Here is a 19,306-nt window from a genome sequence, read left to right as displayed (position 1 = left end):
TAGTGAAGACACGTGCAAAATATTTATTAAATTCATCTGTCATAAATTAATTTATACCCCCTGACTACCCCTCCACATCATTTTCCAGTGGTCCAATTGTTTCTATTTTACTCATTCTATATATGAAAAAAATTGCTTCCTCTTTGATATTATTGGATAGCTTACCTTCATATTTCATATTTTCACTCCTTATGGCTTTCTTAGTTGCCTACTGTACTTTTAAAAGCTTCCCAGTTCTCTGGGTTCCCATTTTTTTTGCTATGTTATATGCCCTCTCTTATGCTTTTATGCTTTTATTCTGCGTGTGACCTGCCTTGTTAGGCATGGTTGCCTCATCCTTCATTTAGAATACTTCATTCTATCTTTCACTTTCAAAAATGCCTTCAAAAACTCTAGCCAGCATTGTTCTGCCATCATCCCTGCTAGTGTTCCCTTGCAATCAACCTTGGCCAGCTCCTCTCTCATGCTTCTGTAATGCACTTTACTCCACTGGGATACTAATACTTCTGACTTTATATTCTACCTCTCAAACTGCAGGTTGAATTCTATCATATTATCAATGCCTCCTAAGGGTTCCTTTGCCTTAAGCTCCCTAATCAAACTGGTTTATTACACATCACCCAATCCAGAATTGTCTTTGCCCTATTGAACTCAACTACAAGTAGCTCTAAGAAGCCTTCTCATAGACTTTTTACAAATTCATGGGTTCCAGCACCACCCAGATTTTCCAATCTACCTATATATTGAAATTTCCAATGACTATCATAACATTGCCTTTTTACAACCCTTTTCTATCCTACATCCTGTCTATTATACAGAACCCTGTATAAAACTTCCATCAGGATCTTTTTACTCTGGCAGTTTTGTAACTCTCTCTACAAGGATTCTACACCTTCTGATTCTATGTCACCTCTTTCTAAGGATTAAAAATTTTTTTAAATTGAATTTTCAAATAGGTTATAGAAAGAAAAAAATTATCAACGCTTCTCCCCTCCCCTTAACCCCTCCCCCCTAACATATCCCTATAGAAAAAAAAGAGAAGAAAAAAGAAAGAAAGAAAGAAAGAAAACAAGGAAAGAAAGTAAAAAGAAAGAAAAGGATGCCTGGATATCGAAAGATCCCCACATGCTCCATGGAGTTCATAATATGCATTAATATGTATATTTATTTATTTCCCCAGATAACCAATAATTTTATCTTCAGAGCACCTATATATTTAATCCTATCTTTTGTAAATAAGGGCACCAAATTTTCAGAAATATTTCATATTTATCTCTTAAATTATAAGTAATTTTTTCAAGTGGAATGCAGCTAAAAATTTCATTCTTCCAAAGATCTATACTTAAGTATGAATCTGATTTCCAAGTAACTGCAATAGCCTTTTTGGCTACTGGCAATGCAACTTTTATGAATTCTTTCTGATATTTATTCAAATTGGATTTCGATTTTATCCCTTCAATATCACCTAGTAAAAATAATGTTGGATTATGAGGAAGTTGTATTCCAATAATTTGTTCCAGTAAAACTCTTAAATTTGTCCAAAAAGGTTGAAATTTAAAACAAGACCAAGTTTTTCTTTTCACCGGTCCATTAAGCCCATTAACATTAAAACTTAAAAAATTCAGTAAATTTGTCATTATTTTTAACCGGGTTACTCCAGTCTATAATAATACATAATATTTCAACTCTCATACTACCTTGGGGAATTATTTTAAAATTCTCCATGTTGCTATGTGTCTCCCCTCCAATCATCCAGGCAAAGAAAGAAAGATAAAAGAAAAATGGATTATAAAGAAAAAAATAACAAAAACCCCCCTGCTAATGTTGTGAATGAAAAAAAAACACATTACCCCCTCCATTGTGTGAGTCATGGCAAACGCCATGATTACACACATGAATCCCGTAGCGATCGAACCGAAGTTCCCCCAGCTCCCCATAACATGAAAAAAGTATATATAAGAGAAGAAAAAATAATATCACTACTCTCGATTAATATTTCTCAAATCTTTACCTTTCTCCCCCTGTATCATATAATTAAAAGTATATTTAAATATTCTTCTGTCCTTAATGTCCATCAACTCACTTCACTGTCCCCATCTTCATCTTTAATCTGTTTCACTTTTAAATCTTTACTGTGTCTAGTGAATATTTGGGAGTTCTTGTGCAAACTCCTCTGCATCCCGATGATCAGTAAAAAATTTTCTTTTTCCGTCATCCAAAAAAATTATCAGTGTTGCTGGGTGGCGCAATATAAATTTATAACCCTTTCCCCATAAAACTTTTTTTGCTGGATTAAATTCCTTCTTTCTCTTTAAAAGGTCATAACTTATATCAGGATAGAAAAGAACTGCTTTCCCTTCTATCATCAATGGCCCATTTCTCTTTCTGGCACATTGGGCAACCGCCTTCAGGATCTTTTCTTTATCTTGATATCTTAAGCATTTTATCAAAATTGGTCGTGGGTTTTAATCAGGTTGAGGTTTTGGTCTTAAGGCTCTGTGGACCCTTTCGATTTCAATCAACTGGGTTCCCTCTTCCATTTCCAAATTCTCCGGGATCCATTTTTGAAAAAAATTTATTGGATCCTCTCCCTCTATCCGTTCTTTAAGACCAACAATTTTAATATTATTTCGTCTACTAAAATTTTCAAGCACGTCTATTTTTTCCAACAGTTGTTTTCTTTCTGATGTCCAGGCAAGAATATTATCTTCCATTTTATTCACTCTGTCAATAGTGTCTCCCATTATTTCTTCCAGCTTTTTAACTTTCTTGTCCATTTTCTCCTGTTTTTTCACCATTTTATCATAGTCTTCATATTTTTAATATCTTCTTTTATTATTTTTAAAGTTTTTAATTCTTTTAATTCATGCATTATTTGTGCCAAAGCTTCTCTTATGTCTCCAGAATATCTTCCACCTCCAACCTCTTCCTGTTGTTCTTCTTTGACCTCCTCATCTTCATCTGTATGTTCCAGAGAATCCAAATCCACCTCGGATTCATTTTCACTTCCACTTCCAATCGTAGCTGGGATTTGTAGTTCAAATTGCTCATGTTTGCGCATGCCCCTTCCTTCATGCACGTGCAGTTCCTGTTGTTTCTTCTTGGAGACTGTTGATGTTGCCGCCGATTCCTGTTCTGTATCGCCAGAGGTTAAGATGCACTTGAGTCCGAGGCTCCTTCATGGTGGCCGGCCCAGCTTGTACTGTCTTCAAAGTAGTAGTTTTCTTCTGTGTCTGTTTAGAAGGCATATCTAAGGAAAATCCTGAGTAGTTTAGATGTAGTTTTTAGAAAATATTTACTAACTTTTCTTCACTTAAACATTAATTTATTAGTTTTTTACAGGAGAGCTGGACTTCCACGTCCCATTCCATCACGTGACATTCCCCCCCCCCCCTCTTTCTAAGGACTTGATTTCATTTTTAACCATAGTGCTGTGTCACACCCTCTGCCTGTCTTTTCAATACAATGTGTATTCTTGGATGTTAAGCTCCCAACTATGCTCTTTTTTCAGCCACGACTCAGTGATGCCCACAATGTTGTACTTGCCGACCTCTAATTTTGCTACAAGTTTATCTACAATATTCTGTTTACTGCCTGCATTCATATGTAACACCTTCAGACCTGTATTGATCAGCCTTTTTGATTTTACCCCCATGTGAATTTCAACTCATCCTGCCAATTGCAATTTTTCCCTATCCTCTGCCGGTCCTTCCTCATGGTCTCGTTGCAGAATGCATCTAATTGTTTACCAACTGCCCCTTCCTCAGCCCTGTCACTCTGGTTCCCATCATCCTGCCAAATTAGTTTAAACCTTCCCCAACAGTTCCAGCAGACCTGCCCAGAAGTATATCGGCTCCCCTCAGATTCAGGTGTAACCCATCCCTTTTGTACAGGTCATACCTTCCCCAGAAGAGATCCCAATGAACCAAAAATCTGAAGTTCTACCTCCTTGTACCAATTCATTGGGGCTCAATAGTTGACATTTTGAGCAAAAAATCTTCCATCAGGACGCAACAGTCGATGTTTCAGGCTGAGACCTTTAGTTGAACTGTCAACTTTTCACACAAAATGCTGGCGGAACACAACAGGCCAGGCAGCATCTATAGGGAGAAGCGCTGTCGACATTTCGGGCCGAGACCCTTTGTCAGGAGTAACCGAAAGGAAAGATAGTAAGAGATTTGAAAGTAGTGGGGGGAGGGGGAAATGCAAAATGATAGGAGAAGACTGGAGGGCGAGGGATGAAGGCTCTGCTTTCTGAACACTCTGCTCTCCACTCCCTCCGCACCAATCCCAACCTCACTATAAAACCTGCTGATAAGGGGGGAGCTGTTGTTGTCTGGCGTACTGACCTCTACCTGGCCGAGGCACAGTGACAACTCTCTGATACCTCCTCTTATTTACCCCTTGATCATGACCCCACTAAGGAGCACCAGGCCATTGTCTCCTATACCATCACCAACCTTATCAGCTCTGGGGATCTCCCATCCACTGCCACCAACCTCATAGTCCCCACACCCCGCACTTCCCGTTTCTACCTCCTACCCAAGATCCACAAACCTGCCTGTCCAGGTAGACCTATTGTCTCAGCTTACTCCTCCCCCACCGAACTCATTTCTACATACCTTGACACTGTCTTATTCCCCCTTGTTCAATCTCTTCCCACCTATGTTTGTGACACATCTCATGCTTTGAATTTTTTCAATGATTTTAAGTTCCCTGGCCCCCACCGTCTTATTTTCACCATGGACGTCCAGTCCCTATATACCTCCATCCCCCACCGAGATAGTCTCGAAGCTCTTCAGTTTTTTTTGGATTCCAGACCTAACCAATTCCCCTCTACCACCACTCTCCTCCGTCTAGCGGAATTAGTTCTTACTCTCAATAATTTCTCCTTTGGCTCCTCCCACTTCCTCCAAATCAAGGGTGTAGCCATGGGCACCCATATGGGTCCCAGTTATGCCTGCCTTTCTGTTGGCTTTGTGGAACAGTCCATGTTCCAAGTCTATACGGGTATCTGTTCCTCCTCTTTTCCTTCGCTACATCGACGACTGCATTGGCACTGCCTCCTGCACACATGCTGAGCTTGTCGACTTCATTAACTTTGCCTCCAACTTTCACCCTGCCCTCAAATTTACCTGGTCCATTTCCGACACCTCCCTCCCCTTTCTTGATCTTTCTGTCTCCATCTCTGGAGATGGCCTATCTACTGATATCTACTATAAGCCTACAGACTCTCACAGCTACCTGGACTATTCCTCTTCCCACCCTGTCTCTTGCAAAAAGGCTATCCCCTTCTTACAGTTCCTCCGTCTCCACTGCATCTGCTCTCAGGATGAGGCTTTTCATTCCAGGACGAAGGAGATGCCTTCCTTTTTTAAACAAAGGGACTTCCCTTCGTCCACCATCAACTCTGCTCTCAAATGCATCTCTCCCATTTCCCACACATCTGCCCTCACCCCATCCACCCGCCACCCCACTCGGGATAGGGTTCCCCTTGTCCTTACCTACCACCCCACCAGCCTCCAGGTCCAACGTATAATTCTACGTAACTTCCGCCACCTCTAACGGGATCCCACTACCAAACACATTTTTCCCTCCCCCCCCTTTCTGCTTTTCACAGGGATCACTCCCTACGCGACTCCCTTGTCCACTTGTCCGCCCCATCCTTTCCCACCGATCTCCCTCCTGGCACTTATCCTTGTAAACGGAACAAGTGCTACACCTGCCCTTACACTTCCTCCCTCACCACCATTCAGGGCCCCAGACAGTCCTTCCAGGTGAGGCAACAATTCACCTGTGAGATGGCTGGTGTGGTATACTGCGTCCGGTGCTCCCGATGTGGCCTTTTATATATTGGTGAGACCCGACGCAGGCTGGGAGACCGTTTCGCTGAACACCTACGCTCGGTCCACCAGAAAAAGCAGGATCTCCCAGTGGCCATGTATTTTAATTCCATGTCCCATTCTCATTCTGATATGTCTATCCATGGCCTCCTCTATTGTCAAAATGAATCCAAACTCAGGTTGGAGGAACAACACCTTATATACCGGCTGGGTAGCCTCCAACCTGATGGCATGAACATCGACTTCTCTAACTTCCGTTAATGCCCCTCCTCCCCTTCTTACCCCATCCCTGACATATTTAGTTGTTTGCCTGTTCTCCATCTCCCTCTGGTGCTCCCTCCCCCCTTTCTTTCTCCCGAGGCCTCCCGTCCCATGATCCTTTCCCTTCTCCAGCTCTGTATCACTTTCGCCAATCACCTTTCCAGCTCTTAGCTTCATCCCACCCCCTCCGGTCTTCTCCTATCATTTCGCATTTCCCCCTCCCCCCACTACTTTCAAATCTCTTACTATCTTTCCTTTTGGTTAGTCCTGACGAAGGGTCTCGGCCCGAAACGTCGACAACTCTTCTCCCTATAGATGCCGCCTGGCCTGCTGTGTTCCACCAGCATTTTGAGTGTGTTGTTGTTTGAATTTCCAGCATCTGCAGATTTCCTTGTGTCAACTGTTCACTCTTTTTCTGTAGATGCTGCCTGGCCTGCTGAATTTCTCCAGCATTTTGTGTGTTTTGCTCACTCTGATGAGTCTTGTCTGGGTGGGTATTGGATTTTAAACACCGAACTTTCACATTTATTATGGAAAACAGAACATGATGCATTTGATTACCTGATTCTGTTATACCCCATCCTGAAATGTAGCACGACAAGTTGAGAGGTGGATTGCTAGCTGGTAAACATACTGTTTTGACATATTTGGTTTCATTGGCACACCATCCGTCAATACTTTTCAACTTCACTAAGGCTGAAAGATAAGTTTTACTAACTTAGGATTTCACAAACAAATTTATAACATATCTTTAGTGAGAATTTCTGTTCTGAGTTGTTGATAATTTTCTTAGAATTAGTCACGGTGAAACTTCATGACTGCTTATAACTTTGAAAAGGAGAAGAGGATTTAAAAAAAGGGAACCAAAACAAATTGTGAAAAACAAATCTATTCAAGGAATCATTAATAATAAAGCGAATCTTGTTTGTGATTTAAACTTTGAATCTTATGATAACAATACTGGGAGTTCAGATACCTTTATAGCATATAGCAGACTTAAGTTACAAAATTTGAAAAAAATTATAAAATTACTCTTAATTAATCAAAGGGACTGAGTAACTATAATTGGATCCAACCACCCAATTAATTTGACACTATAAAACTGGATGAGAAATAGATAGGAATACAAAGAATTTTCTTACCAATATCATTGTGTAAGGCACTTTCTGTCTCTTCATAGTCTGGATGTACAATGATTCTCTCAACATCAAACTGTTGTTCATTGAGTTCTATGTATTCTATATTATGCTTCCCGAGTAATATTTGATAATGCTTGGGTTGTAGGCTACAAATCATTGAGGAGTTAAAAATAAATATATTTTTATTGGAAATTAGTGCCCAAATTAAATTCTACTATGCAGTCATTTCCATATCAGCCCATTGAACACAATAGCTAAGCATTTGCAGGCAGGTAATTTAGAAGGCTTTCATGTAAAAAAAAAATCAGAGTATAGCTATCTATATTTTCTGCTTGTTTTTATTTTACAAATTTCTCTACTTTATTTCATAGCAATTTTTGTAGGAAATACTTAACTATTACTTTGTGCTTTCAACATGCCACTAATTGATTGATTGAGCTGGGATTTGTTTGAAATTCCCTCCAAAAGATTGACAAGTAATTCAAGATAAATAATGGTCATTGAACAGAATAATTTTTGCATTATTTTCCTCAGCCAACATTAATGCCAAGTTAGGGAACTGTGTCTTTTTCCTGAGAAATACTGAACAATTGTTGCTGATCTTAGGTAATCACACAGATTCTGGGAAATATTGTATACGCTGTTATATTCCGTAAGAAGATATGGGAATGATTTTCCTTTCCTAAACACAAGGAACTAGTAAGTGTCAGTATCTAGAATACATCACAAACACGAGAAAATCTGCAGATGCTGGAAATCTGAGCAACAAACACGAAATGCTGGAGGAACATAGCACTCTGGACAGCATTTTGTGTGTATTACTTAGAATACGTAATAGTTCATGGCAAGTTGCTTAAAAAAGTATTTTAAGTGTTACTTGAAGACTACAAGGGATTTGTTATAGCCAGGGGGCAGGTAATAGGGATAAGCTCTCTCTATTTATTCAATGCCCCAAATGGTGTGCACCTCAAATATCCCCTGACAGCCAAGTCCGGCTCCTGGCCTAAGACCAGCGGAACCAATTCTACTGACAGGAGAAGGGGAAAAGGTGGGTTAATGTTTGTGTAAAACCAGTCGCTTCGGGCAGATGGGGCTCGGCAGCCCTGGTTGGCAGCTTCTCTCAGAAAAGGAAAACTCTGATCTCAAGCCTGCGCTGCCTGGCGCTATACCCACGCATGGGGAAAACATTAGGAGTAAATACCAAGGAGACATCCAGAGCTGAAGTGCCCAAGACAGTCCTATGTTGGGTTCAACGCTGACTGGCAACTCCTGCAACACCACTGGTGCCAAACTCTATTGGTCTCTGCCGTTCCTTTGGATCAGCGCTTCCTAATCCACGGTCCACAGACCCCTTGGTTAATGGTAAGGGTCCACGGCATTAAAAAAAAAGATTTTGGATTCATTAGCTGAGTGGAAAGGGGGTGTCTGCTACATGTGTAACAACGTGCTCTCCCTGGCTTTCAGACTGGCTTGTGTATTACGTAGACTGCTGGGGCATAACATCCATGCTCATCCCCAACCAACTGAGGTCTTTTCAACGTTATGTAGCGTTTGCACAGTTTAAGTAAAGGAATTCAAATCATATCTACATTAAAAAGAAGTTCAAGTATCAAAGGAGCATCAGTTGAATCAGCTGTCAACTGTATTCATTTTTTGGATGAATTTTAATTGAAGGAACTGTGTCACAAACTACAGGAGATTTACTCCACACTACAAGAATGGATTCATATCTTTGTGCATCAATTGTTATTCTGAAGTTCATTGGACAAAACAATTCAGAAGATGGGCTTCTGGAATAGATTTCAGTTCAACTCCTTCCCTTAAACCAAATTCAAAACAGTTTGATTCCCTGCACTTGGTGCAGCTCTACGTTCACGGTGAGCTGAAGAACTGTTGGGTAGTGAAGACAGAAAAGACCCTTCATCCACACACAATTTCTATCAGCCTTTTCTGTTTATTATCTGGTGAGGAAATTATGTTGACAAAGATTTATCTCTGGAAATAACTAATGTCACGCAAACCAGCACCTGGCACTTAGACAGCTGCCAGAAAAACAGTCACAACAAGCAGTCATAAGAACGGTGTTGGGTCTCTCTAATGTAGCTTTCTCGAACATTCATACCACTTGGCAACCTTAAGCTTTATGTTGCCTATCATATCACACCCACTCTGCCCTAGCTAGTCCATAGCCACTACCTCTGTTGTAAAAGTGCATGGCTGTCCTTGGGAATGTATTCAATAATTTCTGATTTTATCTAAGATTTCCAGCATCTGCAATTTTTTTTATTTTTACCCAACTAGGTGTTTCTTTCAGCTAAAACAGAAACAGTGTAAAAAAATTAAAATTTATTTATGTTTTCCTGCACGATATAAATTATATTGGTTCTAGTTCCACATCCTTCAGATTATACAGTTACATTGATAATTTGTGTTATCATACCTTGCTTCCAAGCAGTGAGCCGCCGTAAGAACCCAGCAAGGTGTAATCAAGGCCCCTCCACATAGATGTCCTTTTTCATAAATACCTACATGAGATTTTAGTTGTAAAGATGCTTGCCAAGGGTGTCTGCCAAGCAATGTCTTCCTTCCACCATAGATACGACTTATACTTTGCCTGGGACTTAATGCTTCGCCACAGCTTTCAAAGGTTTGTGGGCGCTCTGTTGCAGCAATGCTCTCGGTGACTGTGTCAGTTTCAGCCTCAGGCATGGTGGTATATTCTACATCAATTACAAAATGCTTTTCGTTACTAATAATTTTAATTCTAATCCTTGTCCAAACAGCATGTTCCTTGTCCCAGGTACTGTTTGGAATGATTTGCTTAGAGTTCTCATCACTATCCCACCATAAGCATGTTATGACCAGCTTCCGAGGTTTGGACTCCCTGGATTATGGTAGTTGTCGTGGCCCTTTTAAAGATTCAGGACAGTCCCACCAGTTCGCAATCATGCTTTGGGTGCCAAGGATTGAGCATCTAAGGAGCACCTGAACTGAAGTTTGGTGCTCAATCGTAAGCCTATTCGTGATCTCCTCTAATGTTTGTTTTGTGCTCAGATTCTCGATCCAGTTCGAAACCGTGTCTCGATCCTTGCCGTGGATACTCCAGTATTAGGGTCCAGACCATTCTCATCAAGGACTCTCGTCACAAAGCAAGCTTGATTAAACTTACTCTACATTTCCAGAGTATTCTGACCAGAATAAGAATAAAGTGCATTTTAAATCTGAAACTTGGTCTGAAAGGGTTTGTTGAGATCCCAGTATGCAGACTAAGATCTTCATAGCCAAGTCTATACACCATAAGCTAAGTGAAATTTCATTAACCTACATAAGGTTTGAAATTTTCTGCATAAATATCTTTGAGGACCTAACCTGGTCCCAGCATATCGATGCAGCTAGAAAGAAGGCAAGACAGTGGCTATATTTCATTAGGAGTTTGAGGAGATTTGGCGTGTCACCTAAAACACTTGCATGTTTCTACAGGTGTACTGTGGAAAGCATTCTAACAAGTTGTATCACCATCTGTTATGGGACAGTGGAGGTGGGGGTGCTACTGCACAGGGTTGAAGTAAAATTAGTCAGCTCCATCATGGGTACTAGCCTCCATAGTATCCAAGTCATCTTCAAGGAATGGTGCCTCAAGAAGGCGGTATCCATCATTAAGGACCCCATCATCCAAGACATGCCCTATTCTCATTGTTACTGTCAGGAAGGAAGTACTGAAGCTTGAAGGCACACTCTCAGTGATTCAGGAACAGCTTCTTCCCCTCTACCATCAGATTTCTGAATGGACATTGAACTCATGAACACTACCTCACTATTTCTTTTATTTCTGTTTTGCACTACTTACATAATTTAACTATTATATATATAGTGTGTGCGCATATTTACTGTAATTCACTGTTTTGTTTTCTATTATCATGTATTGCATTGTACTGCTGCTGCAAAGTTATCAAATTTCACGACATATGCTGATGATATTAAACCTGATTCTGATAAGGAATGAACTAAGTTAATGATATAACCTGGTAGAATAGAACTGAAACAAGTGAACATCTGCAGATGCTAGAAATCCAAGCAACATGAACAAAATGCTGGAGGAACTCAGCAGGCCAGGCAGCATCTATGGAAGAGAGTAAATAGTCGACATTTTTGGTTGAGACCCTCCAGCAGGACTGGAGAAAAAAAGATTAGGAGTAGAGTTAAAAGGTGGTGGGGGGGGGGGGGGGAGGTGGGAAGGGCAGGAGAAACATAAGGTGATAGGTGAAACCAGGAGAGGGGAAAAGTCAGGTGAAGTAAAGAACTGGGAATTTGATTAGCGAAAGAGAGAAAGGGGGGATCAAATAGGAGAGGACAGAAGGCCTTGGAAGGAGAAAAGCATGGAGGAGCACCAGAGGGAGGCGATGGGTGGGTAAAGAGATAAGGTGAGAAAGGGGAAAGGGGATGGGGAATAGTGAAAGTGGCGGCAGGGAGGGGTGGTGGGGGGAGGAGGCCTTGGATAGACATATCAGAATGGGAATGGGAAGTGGAATTAAAATAGGTGGTCAGTGGGGGATCCTGCTTTTTCTGTGGACTGAGTGCAGGTACTTAGTGAAACTGTCTCCCAATCTGCATCAATTCTCCCCGACACATAGGAGGCCACACTGCGAGCATTGGACACAGTATAGGACCCCAACAGACTCACAGGTGAAGTGTCGCCTCAACTGGAAGGACTGTCTGGGACCCTGAATGGCATGAGGGAGGAGGTGTAGGGGAAGCTGTAGCACTTGTTCCACTTGCAAGGATAAGTGCCAGGAGGGAGATCAGTGGGGAGGGACGAATGGAGAAGGGAGTCACATAGGGAGTGACCCCTGCAGAAAGCAGAAAGTGGTGGGGGGTGGGAGGGAAAGTTGTGCTTGGAGGTGGGATCCTTGGAGACAGTGGTAGCTGCGGAGAATTATGTACTGGACGAGGAGGTAGGTGGGATGGTATGTGAGGACAAGAGCAACTCTACCCCTGGTAGGGTGGTGGGAGGATGGGGTGAGAGCAGATATGTGTGAAATGGAAGAGATGCAGTTGAGGGCAGTGTTGATGGTGGAGGAAGGGAAGCCCTTTCTTTAAAGAAGGAAGACATCTCTTTCATTCTGGAATGAAAGGCCTCATCGTGAGAGCAGATGCAGTGGAGTCAGAGCAATTGAGAGAAGGAAATGGAAATTTATTGTCAAGACAAGGAGATTGCAGTAGTCAACAAGCACTTTGAGCATGGAATGGAAATTTTTTATTGTGAAGCAATGTAATAGATGCCTTTTGATTCATCATGCTTGCAACTTTCTGAATTTTATTTAAACTTTATGCTCTAATTCCCTTAGATATGAATGGTATTAAAAATAAGATACTGAGAATGGAAATGGCAGCAGCCATAGGAGCACGGGTCCTTCTTGTTCTTCCTCTGCCATTCACTAACTGTTTGAATCACTGTCTTCCATGTTCCCATAATTTTCTGCTTCCCCTCTTGTCCAAAACTCTATTGATTATAGCTTTGAGTGAAATCAGCAACTGAGAACCCACAACTCCCTGAGCTAGAGACGTCCAAGGGCAACTGTTTGAGAAGCTTTTCTTCGAAACCCAAAATGACTCATCCATTATCTTGAGACCATGGGGCCTGATGTGAATCTGCTCAAATGAAGTTGTTTGCTCCGTGTATTTAAAGAACATTTGTTAGGAATATTTTTCTCCTGACCATATCTTTCATGCCACTGGATTTGTATATTCATTTTGGATTGTATGGATAAAATAAGGTTGTGCAGAGACAGGTGCACACAAACAAAAGAGAGATCTGGAGCAGATAGGGCAACAGATCCTGGAAAGGTGTAATAATAACAGTGTTGTCATAATGGGAGATTTTCAATTTCCCAAATATTGAATGGCATCTCCCTAGAGCAAGGGGTTTAGATGAGGTAGAGTTTGTTAGGTGTGTTCAGGAAAGTTTCTTGACACAATATGTAGATAAGCACACAAGAGGAAAGACTGTTCTTAATTTGGTATTGGGAAATGAACCTGGTCAGGTGTCAGATCTCACAGTGGGAGAGCATTTTGGAGATAGTGATCATAATTCTATCTCCTTTACAATAGCATTGGAGAGAGAGAGAGGAACAGACAAGTTAGAAAAGAATTTAATTGGAGTAAGGGGAATTATGAGGCTATCAGGCAGGAAATTGGAAGCTTAAATTGGGAACAGATGTTCTCAGGGAAAAATACGGAAGAAATGTGGCAAATGTTCAGGGGATATTTGTGAAGAGTTCTGCATAGGTATGTTCTGATCAGACAGGGAAGCTATGGTAGGGTACAGGAACCGTGGTGTACAAAGGCTGTAATAAATCTAGTCAAGAAGAAAAGAAAAGCTTTCAAAAGGTTCAGAGAGCTAAGAAATGTTAGAGATCTAGAAGATTATAAGGCTAACAGGAAGGAGCTTAAAAAGGAAATTAGGAGAGCCAGAAGGGGCCATGAGAAGGCCTTAGTGGGTAGGATTAAAGAAAACCCCAAGGCATTCTACAAGTATGTAATGAGCAAGAGGATACAATATGAAAGAATAGGACCTATCAAGTGTGATAGTGCAGCAGACTGAAAAACTTGAGCGTATAGATATTAAGAAAGAGAATGTGCTGGAGCTTTTGGAAAGCATCAAGTTAGATAAGTCACCGGGACCGGATGAGACGTACCTCAGGCTACTGTGGGAGGTGAGGGAGGAGTTTGCTGAGCCTCTGGCAATGATCTTTGAATCATCAATGGGGACAGGAGAGGTTCCGGATGAATGGAGGGTTGTACATGTTGTTCCTTTCATTCAAGAAAGGGAGTAGAGATAGCCCAGGAAATTATAGACCAGTGGTTGGTAAGTTGATAGAGAAGATCCTGAGAGGCAGGATTTATGAACATTTGGAGAGGTATAATATGATTAGGAATAGTCAGCATGGCTTTGTCAAGGGGAGGTCGTGCCTTACGAGTCTGGTTGAATTTTCTGAGAATATGACTGAACACATTGATGAAGGAAGAGCAGTAGATGTAGTGCATATGGATTTCAGCAAGGCATTTGATCAGGTACCCCATCAAAGGCTTATTGAGAAAGTAAGGAGGCATGGGACAATGTCCAAGGGGACATTGCTTTTTGGATCCAGAACTGGATTGCCTACAGAAGGCAAAGAGTGGTTGTAGACGGGTCATATTCTGCATGGAGGTCGGTGAACAGTGGTGTGCCTCAGGGATCTGTTCTGGGACCCTTACTCTTTGTGATTTTTATAAATGACCTGGATGAGGAAGTGGAAGGATGGGTTAGTAAGTTTGCTGATGACACAAAGGTTGGAGGTGTTGTGGATAGTGGGGAGGGCTGTCAGAGGTTACAGCAGGACATTGATAGAATGCAACACTGGGCTGAGAAGAGGCAGATGGAGTTCAACCCAGGTAAGTGTGAGGTGTTTCATTTTGGTATGTCAAATATGATGGCAGAATATAGTATTAATTGTAAGACTCTTGGCAGTGTGGAGGATCAGAGGGATCTTGGGGTCCAAGTCCATAGGACGCTCAAAGCAGCTGCGCATACCTTCTGTGGTTAAGAAGGTATACGGTGTATTGGCCTTCATCAATCGTGGAATTGAATCTTGGAGCCGAGAGGTAATACTGCAGCTATATAGGATCCTGGTCAGACCCCACTTGGAGTACTGTGCTCAGTTCTGGTCGCCTCACTACAGGAAGGATGGTGAAGCCATAGAAAGGGTGCTGAGGAGATTTACAAGGATGTTGCCTGGATTGGGGAGCATGCCTTAAGAAAACAGGTTGAGTGAACTTGGCCTTTTCTCCTTAGAGCGATGGAGGATAAGAAATGACCTGATAGAGGTGTATAAGATGATGAGAGGTATTGATTGTGTGGACAGTCAGAGGCTTTTTCCCAGGCTGAAATGGTTGCCACAAGAGGACACAGATTTAAGGTGTTGGGGCGTAGGTACAGAGGAGATGTCAGGGGTAAGTTTTTTACGCAGAGAGTGGTGAGTGCGTGGAATGGGCTGCCGGCAACGGTGTTGGAGATGGATATGATAGGGTCTTTTAAGAGACTTCAGGATAGGTACATGGAGCTTAGAAAAATAGAGGGCTATGGGTAAACCTAGTAATTTCTAAGGTAGGGACATGTTTGGCACAGTTTTGTGGGCGGAAGTGCCTGTATTGTGCTGTAGGTTTTCTATGTTTCTATGTTTCTAATGCACCTGATGCATTCTAGTCAACATTCACAGCATAACAAAGACTGAACTGCACACACCTCTCTCACATTGAGAGATTGAACAAAAATCCCATTTCAGTCTTCCATTGCGTTCTTTGAAAAAGCACCAAGGTTTAACATCATCGTCAGGATTTCTGTTGAATGATAGAGTTAAGAACAGTTTTAATTGTTTGCAATATGATTGATATAAATGTTCATCCTTTTGTTGCAAGAAAGCAGCATCCAACATCAGGCAACCCCACCCTCGGGCCATACTCTCCTCTCGCCGCAGCCATCAGGGAGAAGGTACAGGAGCCTCAGGACCTTCTTTCTGATGGTACCACACCACCAGGTTCAGGAAAAGTTATTACGCCTCAACTATCAGGCTCTTAAACCAAAGGAGATAACTTCACTGAACTTCACTGAACTGTTCCCACAACCTATGAATTCACTTTCAAGGACTCTTCATTTCATGTTTTCAACTTTTATGGCTTAGTTATTTATTATTATTATTTCTTTCTTTTTGTATTTGCAGTTTGTTGTCTTTTGCACACTGGTTTCATGCCCAAGTTGGTGTGTCTTTCATGGATTCTATTATTGATTTATTGAGTATGCCTGCCAGAAAATGAATCTCAGGGTTGTATATAAGGCAAAGAGTGGTGCTCTTGACATGATTTCCTGCTACTAAGAGCTGCTTCATGAAGAAAAGGCCGTCTCAAATCTCGATGTCTAATTGATGAGGAAGTCAATGTTAGAGGGGGACCCATAGTCTGGCCCCTCCTCTAATATGTAACCACCACCCGCTTCCCTCCACTTTTGCTGCCGCACTAATGTACAGGTTAGGTCTATTTGTGTATTTGTTATTCCATGAATTACTGTGGATACATAAACTAGCGTATCATATATTTTGGGTTTGTTTTTTTAATCAGGCACACATGTCCATTTCTGACCCCGCATAGCGCTGATTTCCATAGCATTCCCTCCCCGAGGAATGCATCCTCACTGTTAGCGAGGTCTGAGTGTACTTTTGGTTTTATTTATTTATTGTAGACTATAATGAAATGCAGTAAAAAAAAGAAAATATTTCGTGTTGTGTTCAGTGGATTGGTGTTTTATTAACAATGAATTACTGACTTCCATTCTGTGTTTATTGTTACAATTCGTAACAGAGTTGTAACTTGAAACACTGATAATGTAAGTACAGTATGTTGAAACTCTAAGATGTTTCAAAGTAAAGGTTGTGGCATGTACATTATTTAGAAAATTTATGAATTATATTCATTAACACATAAATAATTGCAAGGTAAGGTATTTCACAATTATATTAACATAGATTTTGAAATTATATTGACATTATATAAAATAAAATCCCAGCTGTGTGGCAATAAGGGCTATGTGTGCTGGAGCATTTCAGCTACTGTATGGATGTGAACCTGCACAGCTTAGAGGGAACAGTGATTGAGTCCGTAATTATTATTGTACAGGTTGGTTCAAGCCTTCCTCTCCAGCCCTTTACCTTTCCCATCCTCCTGGCTTCATCTGTCTCCTTCCTCTCCTTTTTATTCTGGCACCTTCCCCCTTCTTTTCCAGTCCTGAAGAAGAGTCTCAGCCAGAAGTGTCAGTTCCATGGACGCTGACCCACTGAATTCCTCCAGCACTTCATGTGTGCTGCTTCAAATATCATTAACTTGTGGTTTTAATGAGATGCATCAATGCTTTAGCTCCAATTTTGCAATCACCAGTGCTTCTGCCCCTTGTGTGTCTGTTTCGTATTTGATATTGTAGGCTTCTCACAGGCAATGTCCTATAGATGCTGGTCAGTGTATTAAAGATCCTGGTGTTACACCAGCTCATATTTAGGATTTAAATTAGGCTCAGTGATCACTACATTAGAAATATGAATGTTTTATTTACCTACAAAATCTGTGATCTCCAAGGCCGTTTTCTTCAGCTTGGTCTCCAAGTATATTAATATTTTTCCTTAGAAGCAAGTGAGAACTCCAGTATAAACATGTTTTCCCTTGTTCTGTTATATAAACATTGCCTCTGTAGTTTTCACCATTATCTTCATAACAGTCATCTACATCTATAGAAGGTTAAGACCAAGAGTCATATGCAGATTGGCAAAAATTCTACAGTATTACACATCCCATTTAAGCTTTAAACTTTACACTAGATCAAAACTCAAACAATTTGACAAGTACTGAGTCACAAATTTTGCTTTTAACTATTTGGCTTAATAAGAGATTCTATACCTTTTAAACGATTAGCATAGAATGAAGTGTGAATATAAAGAAACCTAGGAAGTGCTTTACCCAAAAAGGAAAACTAGCCTCAAATAACTAACTTAAGGGTTTCTATTCAACTGTGTCAATTGAATTGAAATAGAGATTTTTAAAGGAATGTTCATCAAGTACAAATAAAAAAAAGCCTTCTTACCTACTTCACAAAATCTGCCTGTGAATTTCTTTGGACACAAGCAAGAGAAAGATCTTCTTGTTTTTCCCATTTTGCAAACTCCTCCATTTCTACAGGGGTTTCTTGAACAGGTGAATACTCCTAAGAGCAGATGCCTGTCAAACCTTACCAAAATGTTATCAATTCTGCATCAATTTTAGAAATACTTTGAGAAACTATTAACTTTGAGACTTAATTAAAGTGAAACAATATAAACCCACAGCCCACCCACACCCCACTTTCTATGCTTCCACCAACGAGATGAAAACACACAGGAAAAACTGCTCGCAGTTATCCCCAAATACTTTGCAATCATTTCTCTACCTAGACATTGAACTTTAAACATTTCTTGTAGGTTAGACCAAGATGCATTTGCTAAAGACAAATCAGAAAATACAAAAGAATTATGTAATTACAAATCTTTGCTTTGTGAAATCATTATTTGCTGCACTCTAAAAGTGTTTAAACAATGAAACCTAGGCATTTCAAGGTAGGAACTGGAGCTCAGGCTGTTATGGAGATGAGGATGAGTGGGTGGGTGATATTGGTGAAATGGCAGTACAGTATATACAGAGGTGGGAGAGGGTGATGATGCAAGGATCTTCATGAAGGGATTATGGTTCCAACTCACTACAACAATTAAGAACACAAATCAGGGAGAGCTGATCTTTACAGAGGAGTACCAGCATTGATATTTTAAAAATAAAACATACCATAAGACCACAAGAAATGAGAGCTGAATCGGGCCATTTGGCCCATCGAGTTTGATCCACTATTTCATCATGGCTGATCCATTTTCCTGCTCAGTCCCAATCTCCTGCCTTCTCCCCATCTCCCTTCATGTCCTGACTAATCAAGAATGTATCAACCTCTGCCTTATGTACACCCAATGACTTGGCCTCCACAGCCACCTGTGGCAACAAATTCCACAGATTCGCCATTCTCTGGCCAAAGAAATCTAAATGGGCGTCCCTCTTCTTCTGAGTCTGTGTCCTCTAGTCTTATACTCCCCCACCATAGGAAATATCCTCTCCACGTCCACTCTATCGAGGCTTTTCAACATTCGACGGGTTTCAGTGAGGTCACCCCTCATTCTTCTGAATCCTGATGAAGTATTCTTCTGAATTCTCCAGAGCCATCGTACGTTCTTTATATGACAAGCCCTTTAATCCCAGAATCATTTTCATGAAAAGGGGATGTCCTTTTATGCTTAAAAACTCTAGAGCAATTTAATTCCAGATTACTATCTTCCTTGTTTTGTTAGTAGTTATTATAAAGGAAATAAATCATGATTTTAAAATTCTAGTTTCTTTGCTAATTACATAAACTGAGTCATGAGCAATGCAGGCCTTCGCACCTGTAATTGTTGATTGTTGCCTTATCCA

The 19,306-nt window shown here is 40.9% G+C and overlaps 1 protein-coding gene across 2 annotated transcripts in view; it reads right to left on the bottom strand.

Annotated features, from left to right (window-relative positions):
* The window catches only part of LOC140715481 (hyaluronan-binding protein 2-like), a 52,383-nt gene that overhangs the window by 11,136 nt on the left and 21,941 nt on the right, over nucleotides 1-19,306 (bottom strand). For both annotated transcript variants that reach the window (XM_073027781.1, XM_073027783.1), the window contains exons 6-11: nucleotides 17,904-18,023; nucleotides 17,379-17,550; nucleotides 15,525-15,619; nucleotides 9,684-9,963; nucleotides 7,247-7,389; nucleotides 6,666-6,800 (exon numbers count right to left, since the gene is read on the bottom strand). In XM_073027781.1, the coding sequence (XP_072883882.1) occupies nucleotides 6,666-6,800; nucleotides 7,247-7,389; nucleotides 9,684-9,963; nucleotides 15,525-15,619; nucleotides 17,379-17,550; nucleotides 17,904-18,023 (945 nt within the window). The remainder of the gene's footprint in view (nucleotides 1-6,665; nucleotides 6,801-7,246; nucleotides 7,390-9,683; nucleotides 9,964-15,524; nucleotides 15,620-17,378; nucleotides 17,551-17,903; nucleotides 18,024-19,306) is intronic.

Source organism: Hemitrygon akajei, chromosome 23 (genome assembly GCF_048418815.1).
Source record: "Hemitrygon akajei chromosome 23, sHemAka1.3, whole genome shotgun sequence".
Classification (NCBI taxonomy): domain Eukaryota; kingdom Metazoa; phylum Chordata; class Chondrichthyes; order Myliobatiformes; family Dasyatidae; genus Hemitrygon; species Hemitrygon akajei.
Note: the sequence above shows the minus strand (reverse complement) of the source record. Positions and strands in the feature narration are given on the sequence as shown.